The sequence below is a fragment of the Aulonocara stuartgranti genome (assembly GCF_965226115.1).
Source record: "Aulonocara stuartgranti genome assembly, chromosome: 12".
NCBI lineage: Eukaryota > Metazoa > Chordata > Actinopteri > Cichliformes > Cichlidae > Aulonocara > Aulonocara stuartgranti.
The window spans coordinates 20,296,794-20,314,282 of record NC_138948.1 but is presented as its reverse complement, the minus strand read 5'-3'; the positions used below and the strand labels follow the sequence as shown (position 1 = coordinate 20,314,282).

Sequence of the window (17,489 nt, the reverse complement as noted above, 5' to 3'; positions counted from 1 at the left end):
CTTCTTAGAGATGCAATATCACAAGTAACAGGTTTAATTCAGTCCGTTTAACTGTAAAATGTTTCGGTTACAGATTTTAAAATAAACAGGAAGTTGTATTGTACAATACAGAAAAGTGGAGCACAGATCAAACAGTTACTTTTACAATAATAATCACACAACTAGCATTTGTGACAACCTGCGCTGTTTGAAGTTCTGCAGAGGTCATTAGAGTGCATGTAGCACGCAGAGCTCTACTGCACTTTCAGGTTTTATGGTATGTAAACCTGCAATGCACTGAGTCTCAAAGTTAAAAAGAAAGTCAGTCTGAAGAAGGCACCAGTTATTTTCGGGCCTTTTTCTTTTTTGCTTTTTCTGAATCATCGTGAGCCTTCCTCTTGGCAGCAAGCTTGTTAGCCTGTAAAAAGAGAAGGAGCCCAGTTAATGGAAGATACTCAACACCAGTTACGCAACCATTTTTAAGCTCAGTGAACTCAGCGGGGGTCAACGCTGGGCTGCGCCGTTCTCTCCGCAGCGGCTACATAATACTGGTAAACACTGTGGCCTGAGATAAAATGCTCAGTATCAACACTAAAATATTCAAAGTTAAAGCTTTTAGGTTGAACAAATATTCTTAGCGAAGCGGCAATGTACGCACCTCACGGACTTTTCTTTTCTTTCCAAACATGATTTTGTCATAGAGGTACTTTTCCTTTTTCTTCATCATCATAATGGCCAGACGCTTCTCCTCTGCTTTCTCCTCCTGCTCCAAGCGTGCCTTATTTTCTACCTTCAGCTTTCCAGGTGTCACTTTGACATGTAGAGACTAAAAGGGAACGAGACGAGTCAATAAAGATTCCAAAAGATCTAAAAAATAAAATCACAATGACAAAGAAATCAGGATCTGACATATCACCTTGCCCTGGGATCTTTGTTCTTCCATTTTCTTAAGGTTTTTCTCTTCTGCTACTTCCTCTTCATCATCCTCTTCATCACCATTGTCATCCTCTTCTTGTTCTTCTTCCTCTTCCTGTTCTCCCTCCTCCTCCTCTTCTTCCTCATCCTCCTCTTGTTCATTGCCTATAAAAGGAAGAAAAGGGAATTATTTAAAATTAGTGCTGCTGACATTTCAATCCTGTGTGCCTATATTAAATATTCATCTTTTATTTTCATTACTGTGTGATGCCAAAGTGGCTTTTTAGGACTCTGATCAGATAAACTATAACCTCCACAAGCTGTCTCGCTTACAGTTCTTTTAGTAAATCACAACATTTCGATCCAGCCACCAAGAAAAATTTAATCATCCAATTAAGAAATGCTGGCAGTAATTATTCACATAAGCAGACCATCAGAACAGTTCTGTGTTAAAGTCTCCAAAACAACCCAAAAAAGGAAGCAAATTATTAAACTTTTTAAATCAATCACAAATATCAATTACATTCATTCAGATTAAGAGAGGCCGTGAATGTCTATTTAACTCTCCACATGACATTTTAAAAATTCTTTTATCTGTTTTCAGGTTGTTACATGGCCTCGCTCCAAACCACCTCTCTGAGTTGCTGCACTTGCACTCCCCTTTCCTAGTCGCTCAGATCAGCTGACCAACTCCTTGTATATGCCGAGGACACAGTGCAGGCTCACAGGGGACAGGACTTGGTGTAGTGGCTCCCAAATAGTGGAATTTGCTGCCATTTCACATTAAACAGGCTTCTTTAAAAAAAGGTTTTATTCAAGTGTGTTTTTCTTCCTATGTCCAACCCTTTGCTAAGTGGTTGTTCTTTATAAATAAAGTTGGCTTAACTACTTGATTATGTACAATACTCATAATTTTATGATGTAACAAAATAATGACACGAGACCATGGTTAGAGGTTATGGTTATCTTATAATTTTCCCTCCTATGCATCTGTTGTTCATTCAGATCTGAAAGTATTTTTTGTTTGTTGTTTTTAAAACTAGGACTCTGATCAGAGGGGAAAAGTCAGCGAATTGTGGGCGTGACCTGCATACACACTGAGATATAACTGAACCACACCTGGTTTTTCTCCTCGCTGTAAGGCCATCATCTTCAGTTTCTCTGGAGGCACATAGTCACCTTCCTTCTCCTCCACAAACGGAGACAGGTGAGGGGGTAGAGTCACCCCAAGGAAATAATCCTCCACAGGCAAGAGAATTTTGGCATTGACACAGTCGTATAGCCACTGGGGTTGGATGTAGTATCTAAAACAAGCAAAGGTTTCGAAAATCATCTGTTATGATGGCAAATAAGTGCATATTTTCATGCGTCTACTATGTAATAATGAGAATACAATCTTGCTCTTTGGTGAGGATTTTTTCTGCTGCAGGACCAAGGGGTGGGGGGGATGGGAAGTATTCCAGTGAAAGGAGTCATTGTAAAAGTGGGTAATGTACATGAATGACACACTTCCTGTCTCTAGGATTACGAATTCTATGACAAAATCAAATACCTCTATAAGGAAAAAAAAAAAACAAAAAACCTTCTCATACATGATGAAAAGCACAGCATTTCTCTACCTGTTGATATACTGTTTGCCAACACTGGGCCTGTCAATAATTTGATGGGTGATGGTCTCATCTGTCACATCGTATGTGCTACCAATGCACACAGACTTGTCCCAGGATACCTGACCTCCAAAACACCTGAAAGGCAACAGAAATACACAAAAGTGAAAAAGTCAGCTTCAGGCTTCCGTGGACGTTTCTTTGCTTCACTGTAGCATCTCTCGCTCACCTGATGACGAATGCCAGAGACTCTCTGGGAACTTCTCTGTTGAGGTAAAACTTGAGTCCCTCAAAAAGCTTCTTCTGAGCTTCTTGCTGTTTCAGTTCCTTTTCCCTAGCCTCCATCTTCTCCATGTCCTCCTGTAGCGAAGAAATAAAGGGAAAACATTAATTATTCTTCAGGGAATTTCTATTTACAATTAAATCAGAAAAGTTTAAAGTCATTGCTTTAAAAACAAGCCAGCAACTAAAAGATGATTTTTATTTATTTATTTTTAAACAACTTCCAACTTGTTGATGTATTATGGTGTCTGATCCATGACAGAGGAATTGTGCAGCTAGATTTATTGGGATTACAACCTTAAAAGAATTCCAAAAGGCAAATGTAAAAAAGCTATGTAAAAAGTACAACTCACAACTCGACAATTAATACATTTACTTATCTCTGAATTTAAGTTGCTCAGATTTAACTAAAGAATCACAGTCAGGTTCAACAAACTGTCTGAACCGGTGTTAAATTGGTCAGCAATGGTGATTAGTAGACTCTTTGTTATCTCAGCTGGAGCTGATGCACTTATACATAAAACAGTGGTTGGTGGCATCTGATGACCAATCCCAGACCTGTCTGGAGACTGAAATTTAACATATGAAAAGCAATTTAAAACCAATAAAAACATGTGACATTTAATTAAATAATCAAGGGTAAAAGCAGAAACTGTTGTGTTGTGACAATTTATATCACACTGACTATGCATGCTTTGAAGTCTAATAGAAACGACTACTCAGATGTTGGATAACCAGCTTTAAAGTACCTTATAAATAAAGTTGGCTTGGCTACTCTATCATATGTATAATACTCAAAGAATACAAAATGTAACCGAATATTAGTGCAGGCTTCATCACATAATTTCCTTAGGGATTAAAGTATTCTGATTTTCTTGCATCTTTTCCACCAGCTTAGCTTGTAGTGTTTGTTGCTTGCAGTATTACCAAGCTACTGCTATGCCTCTGCTGACTGGCTATCTTAAGACAGCAAAAACATTAACATCTCCATAACCAGCTCCTTCAGAGCCTAGACATGGCTTTGCTTGCCTCAAGATGTGGCACACAGCACCACTGCCTATTCATATGGGTGGCAGCACTAATTGCATGGATATGGAGTGGATGACCTGGCTTGCCATGTGCCAGTAACAAATGGAGTTCAATGGTCCACAACTAACAGACAAAGTCCTAGTGGTGAGATGCACTGTGTTATCCTAAAATCACCAAACAGATGCCACTGATAAGCAGTAAGCTACGACAGCTTGCCCTTGGGTCTACGTAGACTCATGGATGGCAGAAGCTGATTTTAAAGGAATGCAGTTTGTTGCATCCCCGTGGACCCCCCAGCTCTGAAATGCAACCATGGAAGTTTGCAGCCAGTTTGCTCACTAATTCCAGGTTAGGAGAATTGAATTGGCTTTTTCACCCACAATAGACCTTGAGCATACTACACCTATATCTTGAAGGGTAGATGCATTGTGACCTTACTCCTGACAACCCAGGAATAAAGTCTATGGGACCCTGAAACACCTTCAAATATTAACCTAGCCAGCGGGCAAGCCCCAGTGTAATGCTCCACTCTGGAAGCAAAGGAACTAGAGCATCTTGTAGACGGAGCTGGTCTTTGTGAACAACAGTGCAACCTGTACTTCATCAATAGGAAGTACAGGTTCCTTTATTCTGGTCAGCCTGAACACTAACCACATAACAGCAATACCATCTGTTCCAAGTTAAATTCGTGTTATTGGCTTGAAAGGGGTGTCCTCAAGGATTACCACAGCCTCACTGACTCCGACTAGAGAGTAATACCATCACTGCTCGTGCACCAACTTTCTAACTATAGACTACAGCTACAGTATCATAAATGAACCAACAAACATCTTTGAAATTTCATGCAGCCAGCAGAAAACCACTCAAGGGATTACAGTTCCTTCCTCTGAGATTATATGTCTGTGATTGAGACTCATTGGGGAAAAACCAGAGGGTTTAGATTGTCTCTAAAAAAAAACAACAAAAAAACAAAACACCAAGCTCCAAAGGAACAGGGGGTGTAACTTTCCAGGAAAAGTGACAGGTTTAGTAGGCCGCTTTAATAATGTGCAGATTTTATCTGTTACGTTCTCAGAACACACAGGAACGCCCGGATAAGATTCCAAAGCTCAGGTAAAATTAATACACCAGGAAGTTACACCTCATGTCTAAGTAATAATTAAGTCCTGAAGTTCCCTGCTTTGTAGTAAAGCTAATGTCTCAGAAGCACTAACATTTTTCAACCTAACTGCACGAGAAATAGACAAACAAAAAAGTTAAATAAAAATATGTGCTCATCAGGCATGTAAAAAGTTTGAAAAGAAGCCAGATATCTATAAGATCAGCCACAGTTTCCACAGTTGATCTGTTAATGCCTTAACCCCTTAAGACCGGTCGGAGCGGGCACGCTCCGTTTTGCGCAGCCATTTTTAAATTCCTGTAGAACTGGAATCACATAAGCTAGCACAATCATTTTTTTGCATATGAAACCGGAGGAGTTGTACTTGCATCTTATGCATTCAGCTTGTCCTATGACACGGTTTCCTTCCACATATAGCTTTGAAAATAAATTGAATAAAAAGCATTTGCAGCGACAACAACATAATATTCCAGAAACACGTTTTGCTGATCCGATCAGCTGTTCATAACACTTCCTACGTTGGAATAGACGTCAGCATGTCCGCCATTACCTGCCCGGAAGTGACGTCATTTTCGCGGAAAATGTAGGGTTTTTTTTTTACCTTCAGGGCCTTATTTTTAAAAGTCATGTTTGACTTTTCCGTATCGTTTCTGGGATGCTTCAAACAAAAATTACACTGCTGGAAATAGTTTATTTTGATGCACATGCTGTTTTTTGGGGGGTAAATTTGCATTATATTTATTTTCGTTTTTCCAGCAGTATATAAAAATTGGTGTATCTAAAAAACAAAAAACACAACTATGAAGACACTCAAAATAAATTTCCTGTGGTTCAAAACTATTTTGTGCAACTTTTGTGTATTTAGTTTTGAGGGATAAACTTCTTAAATTTCTCTAACTAGAAATATATGTTAAAAAACAACCCAAAATGATTTTCATTTTGTAGTTTATTGCACGTTTTTGCAATTTATGTAGTTACTATGCACTTAATGCATATATATTATATAAATTTGGGCTATAACGGTTGTATTGACATATAGCAACTTGAAACAATCCCAAAAATGGCTCTACAGCATGTAAAAATATCAAGATAAGCTCTGGCAAACTTGGCTCTATGGTAGGTCTTAAAGGGTTAATAAAGCACTTTAGTCTGAAAGCTGTAATGTTGAAAGATCATTCAGGTGAGTTGACTTGAAAACTTTATAAAAATACAATCTGTTATTCTAATTTTTTATTCATAAAATTCTCCCGATTAAGTGCCCATGCTTGAGCAAAAAAGTTTTTCCCCCTCTGTAATTGAAAAATTGTTACACAACTGATTGTTTCAGTGGATGAAAATACTGTTTTATTAAACTGAGAACGTATTACTAAGACTTAAACTTTTTAATAAAAATTAAGAAACCCAACAAACAAAAAAAGAAGCAAAAAAGCAGAACTGTCTTTTTTGGCAAAAAACCCCAAAACACGCACACACAAAACAGAATAATAAATAAATTAAAGCAGAGTTTGAACTACCTACTACTCCTACCTATAATTATAAAAAAGCAGAATGAATTGACAAAAACAATTGTTAACTTCAAATCAGTCAGTGACAACAAGCTTCCCAGGATGAGAAACATATCGTCAGTAGCAACCAAACAAAGCTGTAAATCCCTTGTATCACAGCTTCAAAAGATCAAATGATGTAACCATTAATGTTTAACCTTAGAGACCAATTAGAGCAAAAAGAAAGAATGAAAGTATTTTCTAAGATAAGATAAGACTTTAATGATCGGACGGGGGGGATTTGTGTGTTATTACAGCTCATTTACAGATAATAGAAGAATACAAGAATATAAAGCCAAGAAATACTAAATTAATAAGATGATACACTACAGTGGGGCAAAAAAGTATTTAGTCAGCCACCGATTGTGCAAGTTCCCCCACTTAAAATGATGACAGAGGTCAGTAATTTGCACCAGAGGTACACTTCAACTGTGAGAGACAGAATGTGAAAAGAAAATCCATGAATCCACATGGTAGGATTTGTAAAGAATTTATTCGTAAATCAGGGTGGAAAATAAGTATTTGGTCAATAACAAAAATACAACTCAATACTTTGTAACATAACCTTTGTTGGCAATAACAGAGGTCAAACGTTTACTATAGGTCTTTACCAGGTTTGCACACACAGTAGCTGGTATTTTGGCCCATTCCTCCATGCAGATCTTCTCGAGAGCAGTGATGTTTTGGGGCTGTCGCCGAGCAACACGGACTTTCAACTCCCGCCACAGATTTTCTATGGGGTTGAGGTCTGGAGACTGGCTAGGCCACTCCCGGACTTTCAAATGCTTCTTACGGAGCCACTCCTTTGTTGCCCGGGCGGTGTGTTTTGGATCATTGTCATGTTGGAAGACCCAGCCTCGTTTCATCTTCAAAGTTCTCACTGATGGAAGGAGGTTTTGGCTCAAAATCTCACGATACATGGCCCCATTCATTCTGTCCTTAACACGGATCAGTCATCCTGTCCCCTTGGCAGAAAAACAGCCCCATAGCATGATGTTTCCACCCCCATGCTTCACAGTAGGTATGGTGTTCTTGGGATGCAACTCAGTATTCTTCTTCCTCCAAACACGACGAGTTGAGTTTATACCAAAAAGTTCTACTTTGGTTTCATCTGACCACATGACATTCTCCCAATCCTCTGCTGTATCATCCATGTGCTCTCTGGCAAACTTCAGACGGGCCTGGACATGCACTGGCTTCAGCAGCGGAACACGTCTGGCACTGCGGGATTTGATTCCCTGCCGTTGTAGTGTGTTACTGATGGTGACCTTTGTTACTTTGGTCCCAGCTCTCTGCAGGTCATTCACCAGGTCCCCCCGTGTGGTTCTGGGATCTTTGCTCACCGTTCTCATGATCATTTTGACCCCACGGGATGAGATCTTGCGTGGAGCCCCAGATCGAGGGAGATTATCAGTGGTCTTGTATGTCTTCCATTTTCTGATGATTGCTCCCACAGTTGATTTGTTCACACCAAGCTGCTTGCCTATTGTAGATTCACTCTTCCCAGTCTGGTGCAGGTCTACAATACTTTTCCTGGTGTCCTTCGAAAGCTCTTTGGTCTTGGCCATGGCGGAGTTTGGAGTCTGACTGTTTGAGGCTGTGGACAGGTGTCTTTTATACAGATGATGAGTTCAAACAGGTGCCATTCATACAGGTAACGAGTGGGGGACAGAAAAGCTTCTTACAGAAGACGTTACAGGTCTGTGAGAGCCAGAGATTTTCCATGTTTGAGGTGACCAAATACTTATTTTCCACCATAATTTACAAATAAATTCTTTACAAATCCTACCATGTGAATTCATGGATTTTTTTTTAAACATTCTGTCTCTCACAGTTGAAGTGTGCCTCTGGTACAAATTACTGACCTCTGTCATCATTTTAAGTGGGGGAACTTGCACAATCGGTGGCTGACTAAATACTTTTTTGCCCCACTGTATATACAACAGTAGCTGAGGTTCTATGTACACTTATACACAGTATGTGTTATGGATAGAGGGTTGTGGAAATATGCAAGTAATAAATTTAACTATTCTACTACTACTATCCCTGTGTAAGTAACATATCTATAAGTACCTGTAAACATAGGCATGTACATGCTCAATTACATTGGTGGGAACTACTGCGTTAGCGCAGTTAGCTTGTTAACGTGTTAACGCCGTCCAGCCCCACGGTAAGTCGTTAACGGAGATTTGCCGCGTTATGGCGTTAATGTCATTTCAACGAGATTAACGCTGACAGCACTAGTGGGGACACAACGAATATGACTGCACATTTATGCCGACATCATCCTAGTGCAAAGACAAGTGGAAGCAGACAAAACCAACGAGCACGCATGCTACAAACTTTACCCGAGCAATTTACCATGACACCACAGTATCGCACACACGTCCATAGATTTATAAGAGGCATTATGCATGAAGTGGTGATCTGTGTGTTTTGATTATATTTCTCAATAACAAATAGTTATGCCTTGCCTGAGTAAATCGTAAGATACATGTGATGTGTCGTGTTTTGCAAGTTAGCTTTCTTACCCCTTCACTGGGAAACTGGTCCAGTTGAGCCTCCTCCTCATCTGCAGAAGAAACCACGCGTGCCAGACTGGCACTCAGAGCTGACAGTTTCTACAAAATCAAAAACAAGGTAAGCACAAGTGTTAGCATTTACACCTCAATGTGTGCGTACTTAATAGATTTAGTTAGTTTAGTCAACAGTTTAATTTAAGCATGAGGCTTTTAAAAACATGAGTTTACACAATTTCTCTATTAGCATACTGAATGCTTTTAGGTAGACTACATGTTGAGCTCTAATTAAAGTGTCTGAAATGATATAGGGCAAGACCTCATGTTAAGTGTACTGTATGTGTAAGTTAAATTAATACACTTACAAGTTGCTTTATTACAGACACCATAACAGTTTATTTATGCAAATACCTAATCTGCCAATCACATGGCAGCAACCTTTCTTTCTGGCCAGGCTGGTGATGTCAAGGCAACAGAAACTTGAATAACCACTTATTACAACCATGGCAGAAGAGCATCACATCAATTTCGTGTAAACAACATGAAAGCATGGCTCCATGCTTCTTTGTATCAATAGCTCAGTGGCGAAATAATAATGTGGGCCCCTTAACTGGTCATCATTTAAACCCCACAACCTACCCGAGTATTGCTGCTGACCATGCTCATCCCTTTATGACCAGTGTAACAATCTTCTGATGTTTGCTTCCACCAGGATAACACACCATGAAACAAAGCTCAGATCATCTAAAACTGTTTTCAACCTGAGCATGACCATGAGTTCAATGCACTTAAATAGCTTATAGAAGTCAGCAGATCTCAATCCAATAGAGCTCCGCTGGGATGTGGTGGATAGGGAGATTTGCACCAGGGCTGAGCAGCAGACAAATGCACTAAAATCTCTGAGGAATGTTTCCCCCAACTTGTTGAATCTATGGCATAAAAAATTCAGGCAACTCTGAAGCAAAAAGGAGGTCCAACCCAGGCGTAACGCAGTGTTTCTCAAACTTTTCACATCGAGTACCACCTCATAAAATATATGGCTCTTGAAGTACCACCCCTATGACCGACATTAAAGTACAATAGTATAGGCCTACTGAACACCATATACAGTTTACACGAAACAATTTTATTTCTTATATGAATGTTATTTATTTTAACTGTCAGAAACAGAATGTGACAAGTGATAATAATAACAACAACAACAACAACAACTATACTGCATTAAAACATTCACAGCAGGTAGGATATCCAATCTTTAAGTGATGCCGCATGAACCCTGCTTCTGGGTACTCTGCGTTTATTAAGGCTGTTGGGTTTTTAACATGTTTTACTGCTTTGTATTTTATTCTATTTCATTTGAACAAGCCCCTAAAAAAAGTCAGTGATCACTGTCCGCCTGTCTCGGTTTTTATTACCACTAGTCATTTTAAAGCCCAGTTTTTATAACCTTATGATGTAACTACACCCCAGCCCACGCAGCAATATATTAATGACTAACCTCGCATTGTGGATGGATTATCGCAGTTGTTCTCCTGACTGAAGTTTGGTCCGTTTACAGCAGGGGTCCCCAATCCCAGTCAACGAGGACCGGTGTCCCTGAAGGACATGCGTCCTTGATCCAACACAGCTGATTTAAATGGATAAATTACCTTCTCAACATGTCTTGAAGTTCTCCAGAAGCCTGGTAAAGAACTAATCATGTGATTCAGGTGTGTTGACCCAGGGTGAGATCTAAAACCTGCAGGGACACCGGCCCTCACGGACTGGGATTGGGGACCCCTGGTTTACAACATCCTGCTGTGCGGTTACATTTGTCCCTAACCATCAGGAACCCTCACGTTAGCTTGTAGCGAGTGGGAAAATGTTAGCATTCATCCTCCAGCTTCACTGTGTTTATATTATGCTAACCATAGCTGTGTAGCTGGCCACCACATAGTATATCATTATATACCAGCTAGGTAGGACTGGGCAATATGGCCCCAAATTCATCTCGATATTTTTTAGCTGGATGGCGATATACGATATATATCTCAATAATTTTTTTTAAAGTCATAAAGTAAGAAAAGAGAGTTCTTAGTCAAAGCTGTGTCCCAGATGTCACACAGGCACTTTTGGTAACATACAGCATATATGTACATTAAAAAAAATTACTCAAAAATAAATAAATACATTATTAAATAATAATGCTTGATAAATAAAAGAAAACAATGTTGTTGTTGTGCACAACAAAAAGCTCACAATTGTGCAGTCAAAATGTAAACTAAAAGATGCTGAGCATAATAACAAAGAGACACATTTCGCAGCTGCTCTGTTCCTTAGTTCTACTGCGTGACTGACAGCCTGGAGTTTGAAATCCGCTTCGTGCCATTTATGGTCCTTATACACACAATACGGTAATAGACTATGTGCACGTTAACATATGCTACTTCTGGTGCGGAAACTCCTGTTGGGAGCTTGATTTCCGGTGTCCTATTCGCGCCTTGTTTACGGTCCAAAACAAGTTAAGCAAATGAATGAATCAAGCGGCGATTTACATTTCTATAGATGTCTTGAGCATTTACCCAATATATCTGTAAATGATGTTCATCGACTTGTCGATATTTTTTACCCCCGCGCCTCAGAGCAAAGCGATTCAAATGTTATATTTCTCAGCTGTCCCTCGTTTATCGCGGGTGTTATGTTCTAAAAATAACCAGCGATAGGTGAAAAAAAGTAGCCAATTTTATTTTTTGACAGTGCAAAACCTTTCATGGACATCGTGGACATACAGCACTGCACTTCAGAGTCACACTGCTAGGGATCGATGCAGCGATTCTGTACTGTACAGGAGAGACGTCACGGAGGAGATCGTCTGCAGCGATCAGGACGCAGGATACAATGTGACGTAAAAAAAAATAAGCATGCAAACTTGCACTAAAAAAAAAAAAAAAAAAAAAAATCTGTGAAACAGCGAGGTGAAAGGTGAACCGCGTTATAGCGACTACACTTGACTAGCTGATATCGACATAACGGGGGAAACATCTGGTTTGACTATTCTTCACCTGTAGTTTGAATGCTGAACATTTGCCTGTTTAAATCATAAGACCAGTCACTGTACAGAGATGTGTTTCTGAATGTGGACGATGTGTCTTCTGCTGCAGTAATGCAGTTCTGCTTGTGTTGAGTGATGTAAACAACTGATCATCTAAACTCTTTAAACGTCAAAATTGATCATTAGATTTTTTTTTAATGACACAACAGTGGTGAGTGTTCCCACCTTCTGCTCTTTGTAACTTAACGCGATCTTTCAGTTTTTGAGTTTTGGACATGATTTTGGAGTATATCTTCGCAGTAGCGATTGACCGCAAAGTAAAGCTACCGGAAATTTACAACCCTACATCCGGTCTCAAACCAGGAAGTTAGCATTTTCTCGTGCACAGGGTCTATACTACGTTGAAGCACAGTACGTATTACTCCGCGAGGCTCCAGACTACGGTAGCCGTAATGCTCCGACAATCCATCAAGCGGTGCAGCTCCGTAGCTTAGCAAAGTCATATTAAAACATTTTTTGACAGATTGCTGAGCGCTGTGTACCACATAAAATTGGTTTGTGGTCATCAAGCACAGAATTCACACACAAGGCGTGCTGTCAACTTTTGAGAAAATGAAAGGATTTTAGGCGTTAGCATGATTAGCTCGTTAGCACGGTTAGCTCGCTAACACGTTGACGCCGTCCAGCCCCATGTGCGGGGCGATGCACGGTAACTCGTTAACGGAGATTTGCCGTGTCCATCTTGTTGTTGCCTGCAGGTGAAGCGATGGGGGAGGGGGAGTTGTGTTCAGTGAAGGAGAGAAGCGAGGCCGAGTAACGTTGCGTAGAGACAAAAGTGGACGCAAGAGAGGCAAACCTGCGGCTCCACAAGTATAATTATAACGTAACATAGACTATATCGATATAAAGGATATTGTCACATCTTATCTCGTATAAAAATATATCGATATTTAAAAACAAACAAAAAAAAACCTCAATATAGCGCCCAGTCCTACAGCTAGCCCAACTTCAGCAACCCTACAAAGCCACTGCTGTTTAGTTTTGTCTTCGTTTATGTCAGAAGTGATAGCAGAGTTGTACGTTTTAATTCAATCCCTCAATCAGAACATGGTATCATGGCGTGTTGGGAGTGACTAGTTATCTCCAATCATGCCTTGGGAACATGTGTTGCCGTTTAAGCAAGGAAACTTGTGTTATTTACATCTGTTATTGTTGCGTGACTCTTAACTGTTCCTGTTAATGCTACAGTGTAAATGCATTGGCTGACTGAGCGGGTGAGTGCATGTAGGGGGTTATTGAACCTCTGAAGCACTGTGTAGTACAGCTAACTATTCAATAAAGAGCTCCCCCTGAGCTCCCAATGACAACCCCACTGGATATAACCTAGTAAGGAATATGGATCATATTCAGCAGAGCACAAGTCTAAACTTTATAAATGCACATTAGCACATATCCCAGTTTTATGTCTCAGTAAAGCTGAGGGAAAATAAAGACGACTCCTGCTTGAATAACAGAATGCATTGTCTTTACAGATTGCTGAAGCCAGGAAAACAACGTACCCTGTGCTTTAAAAGCTTGTTTTAGAGGTCACCTGGGACATGTTTTTCCCCAAAAAGCATCAACAACGCTTTTGCTATCCTTCCTGGAGAAGTTGTGTGACAGAGTTCTCTCTGCCACTGAAGTGGTGATATAGTTTTAACAAAACTCCAACGCTGCTTTATGCTGGATGGTTTAAGTGAATTTATTCTGTCACTCTGGATAACCAACAAGCCTCCTTTCAATGTAATGAGCACCACAAACAAAAGACATCAGAGGTCTTTTACACTGTTTAAAACAAAGTGACTCACCTCTAAGTAACTTTCTGAATTCATGGCATAGTCATCCTCACTCTCTTCCTTAGGCTCTGACTCTCCATTACTGTCCAGCTGCAAAATGAGAGGCAATATTAACTGAGGGCAGGTCTGGTTACATATGATCAATTTATCATAAATCCTTTTTTATATTACAGTCCACGATACCTTTGGTGGGTAGACCAAGTTGAGGGAACTGTAGAGCCTGAAACTGACAAAGCCCAGCAGAGTGGTGTACAACTCTGTGAATGTTGCCATTACTCTGTAATCAACATCAACGGGGTGCTGAAAGAGAAACAAATATTAGTTTGACCATATTTCAGTGATATATTTATAAGTGTGAGTTCAATCAGAGTCACTTCCAACATAATTTTTAGTATATTCTAATTTTAAAACAGACAGGCTGCTCACAAGTTAAAGCCATCAGCAAAGTCAGTTTTCTTGTTCATAAGTGCCACACATTTTCTGATTCTTAATGAGCAGGCAAGACATTAAGGACAATTTTTTATTTACAATGTTGGCCTGGCAACCTACATTATAACCCAACAGTAATAAAGTGACTATTTATTATTAGCACTGTCCCTGTTGACTGCAATTTGCCAAACTGCACTTACATCATGGGAGAACTGATATGGCACCACCCATGTAATGAGCTGTCCCATCACCTCAGCCTGATAATATATTCCCTTGATGGAGAGGAAAACCTATCAAAACAGAAACGTTTAGCACATTACAGAACACAGGTCAACCAACTCTCACAGAGTCAGATCAATAACAGGCTGGTGAACTTGCACCTTTCGGAGAGAACGTGATGCGATCACATAGTTCATCCACTCCACAGTGAGGCGTCTGCACAGCTGGATTGTCTGCACATGACATTTTCCTGTTCGAGCAAAAGTGGAGAAGAGGAAGCACATGCAGAGGGCATCGTCGATATCACGGAGGGCATCAATGAAGGTTGGATACCTGCCAAACAAAGAAGCACAAGCAATATTTATGAGGTTTTGTTTTGACAAAAACATCTTACCTTTGAAATAAAAATAAAAAACAAAGATAACTTGCATGTTAAAAGCTGTAAAAAAAAAAAAAAAAAATAGATACTGACAGACTCCTAAAGACTCTGTTCTACTGTTACCCTACAATTTCAATTTAATTCATATAGTGGCAGAGAAAAAAAAGAAAAATAGATCAACTATGCCCTCTTATGTTCAGTGTGAAGAATAACCACCCCACCTTTCTTTGATGATGTGATCCAATTTATAGGTCGGCTTGTTCTCTCTCAGTCTTTCCACTGCAGACCACTCTGTTTTTCCATAAGCCTTCTTAAGCTTACGCACAAATATCTACAAGACAAAAATAAATGTTGAAAATAACACAGGTACCAAAAAGATTGTCAACCAAATTGAAATCAAACGATAAACCAAAGACATGATGAGGAAAAACTGATTCAAGCAAAGTGATTTAAATATCCTTTTTATAGAGGTAAAGAACACTAAGGTACTGGTTTCTTATGTAATATACCTTGTACTCTCTGAACTTTCCAACAATTGGCTCATGGAGCAGAAAGCGGATGTCTTTGAGCAGGTAGAAGGTCCTTGGGGCTGTAGATCCCTTGTTCACCTTCTTCTTGTGTTTTGGCTCATGAGGGTATATGCCTTTGAGAATGCAAAGTCGCCTGAAAATCAGAGAAGAGAAATTATTTGTCTGCAACAAGGCACCTTTCTGAGAAAGGCTGGAAATCGAGATTTGGAACAAACTTGGAGAAAAGTAAGTTGCTATGATGGTATTTAAAAAAAAAAAAAAAAAAAAAAAAAATGTATTTTTATATATATATATATATATATATATATATATATATATATATATATAAAATCGTATTAGGGGGAAAAAAAATAATAGTTGATTGGTCCATTTTTGAAAATTTAAATATTGTTACATTTGAATTGCTGGTTTTACAAAAAACAAAACACCCAAAAAAAGTAATATTGGCATGGAGAGTAACACTTTCAGAACCATGGATTTATTTTGAAATTACCAACCACTGCTAAATATTCTGATCACATTCACTGAAGATGTAAGACACCTCAGAATTACTTGTTAAATTAATTTATGCACATTATATGTCAGATGTGATTTATGGATATAGTGTTGATCATAGAGAATATAACTAGGTGCAGATTCATTACTAACTACTAACATAACTTTGTCTCACTAACTTTGGCGTCAATACATTCTTTCTTGTTGATGGTAATGTTTTTACTGATGTGCTAATTAAATTTTGCTTCACTTTCGAGGCTGCATTAATACTCTTTGCATTTCACTAACTAGGAGCAGACGCAGTGAAAGAGGATGAGTTTTAATGCTGGGGTCAACCATCCAAAGCAACAGTGCACAAGAGAAGTGAAGAAGAGAGTTCAGGGAGGGTGGAAAAGATGGAAATGAGAGTCAGGGGTGATTTGTGGCAGAAGGATAGCAGCAAGAATGACAGCTAAGTATTGCAAGATGGTAGTGAGACGTGCTGTGAAGTATAATTTGGATGGGAGGCCAAGCTGGTAGAGCTGTAGATGCTGAGACTCTCAAATTTACAGTAGGAATGTAAGAATTGAGTACATCAAAAGGACAGCTAAGATTGAGAAGAGACAAAGTTAGAAATAGAAACAAGGCCGGGATGGTTTGGACGTGTAGAGGAGGAACAGTGGATAATTACTGGACAAAGGATGTTGATGAAGGAGCTGCCTGGCAGGTGGAAAAGAGGAAGACCACAGAGAAGATTCATGGATGTAGTGAAGGACATGCAGAGCGTTGATGTGAAAGGAGGATGCTAGTGACTGGACTACTGTTGTGACCTCAAAAGCCAGGAGCCGAGAAGAAATGCACTTTTGTTTGACCCTGCACAATTGTCTACCTTGTTCAATACAAACGCATGAGTTTCACAGCACCCCCCCCCCCCAAAAAAAAAAATAAATAAAATAAACTCACTCACTGAGTTTTAAAGACTTTGCGTCATAAATGGGCCCTCGCACCTTTTCTCACCCAGAAAGCGTTAGCGTTACTATACAATAACGAGAAACTAATACAGTGCCGGCGGGGTATGACTAAATCGTGATTTAAAACACACACACACACACACACACACACACACACACACACACACACACACACACACACACACACGTGTACAATTGCTAACTGCAACGTTACCTGAAATCTGGGAGGCTGAGCTGCAACTTCTTTCGAGCTCTGTTTCTTGTGATGTAGTTGGTGGCAGAGCCCCTCTCAAACTGAAAAACATAGGAAGATGCTCATATTCAACTTGTGTTAACAAGGCACATAAGCTCATCCGCGTCCAGAAGAATCTACTGTTTGAGAAAAACAAACTTCAGCTAGCTGTTAGCTAACGGGATAGTCAGATTTTTGGTAATAAGACGCCCGACATTACGCGAACACCCACACCAACCTTTTTCTTTTGAAGACCTCCCATTTAGAGACAGTTTCTAACCCTCCACGGAGTTTTATCCAAATGTAGTTGTGTACAAATTACACAATTCGCAAGGGTACACAACAACGACCGACACAACACGCAGGAGATGCACGTGTGGCTTGACATGCGCGA

General features: G+C 39.6%; 1 protein-coding gene and 1 long non-coding RNA gene across 2 annotated transcripts in view; one reads left to right on the top strand and one right to left on the bottom strand.

Annotated features, from left to right (window-relative positions):
* The window catches only part of LOC309719450, an 11,210-nt gene extending 9,216 nt beyond the window's left edge, over nt 1-1,994 (top strand). The window contains exons 2-3 of the long non-coding RNA XR_014280247.1: nt 1,499-1,701; nt 1,938-1,994. This is a non-coding gene — a long non-coding RNA (uncharacterized lncRNA). The remainder of the gene's footprint in view (nt 1-1,498; nt 1,702-1,937) is intronic.
* Nucleotides 19-17,489, bottom strand: pes (pescadillo). Its single transcript, XM_082555577.1, has 15 exons — nt 17,334-17,489; nt 17,078-17,157; nt 15,398-15,551; nt 15,110-15,219; nt 14,671-14,842; nt 14,491-14,580; nt 14,045-14,161; nt 13,874-13,951; nt 9,008-9,097; nt 2,731-2,861; nt 2,514-2,639; nt 2,014-2,198; nt 896-1,059; nt 638-805; nt 19-397 (listed from the first exon to the last, which is right to left on the bottom strand). The coding sequence occupies exons 1-15, from the start codon at nt 17,355-17,357 to the stop codon at nt 323-325; spliced, it is 1,764 nt and encodes a 587-aa protein (XP_082411703.1). The 5' UTR covers nt 17,358-17,489; the 3' UTR covers nt 19-322.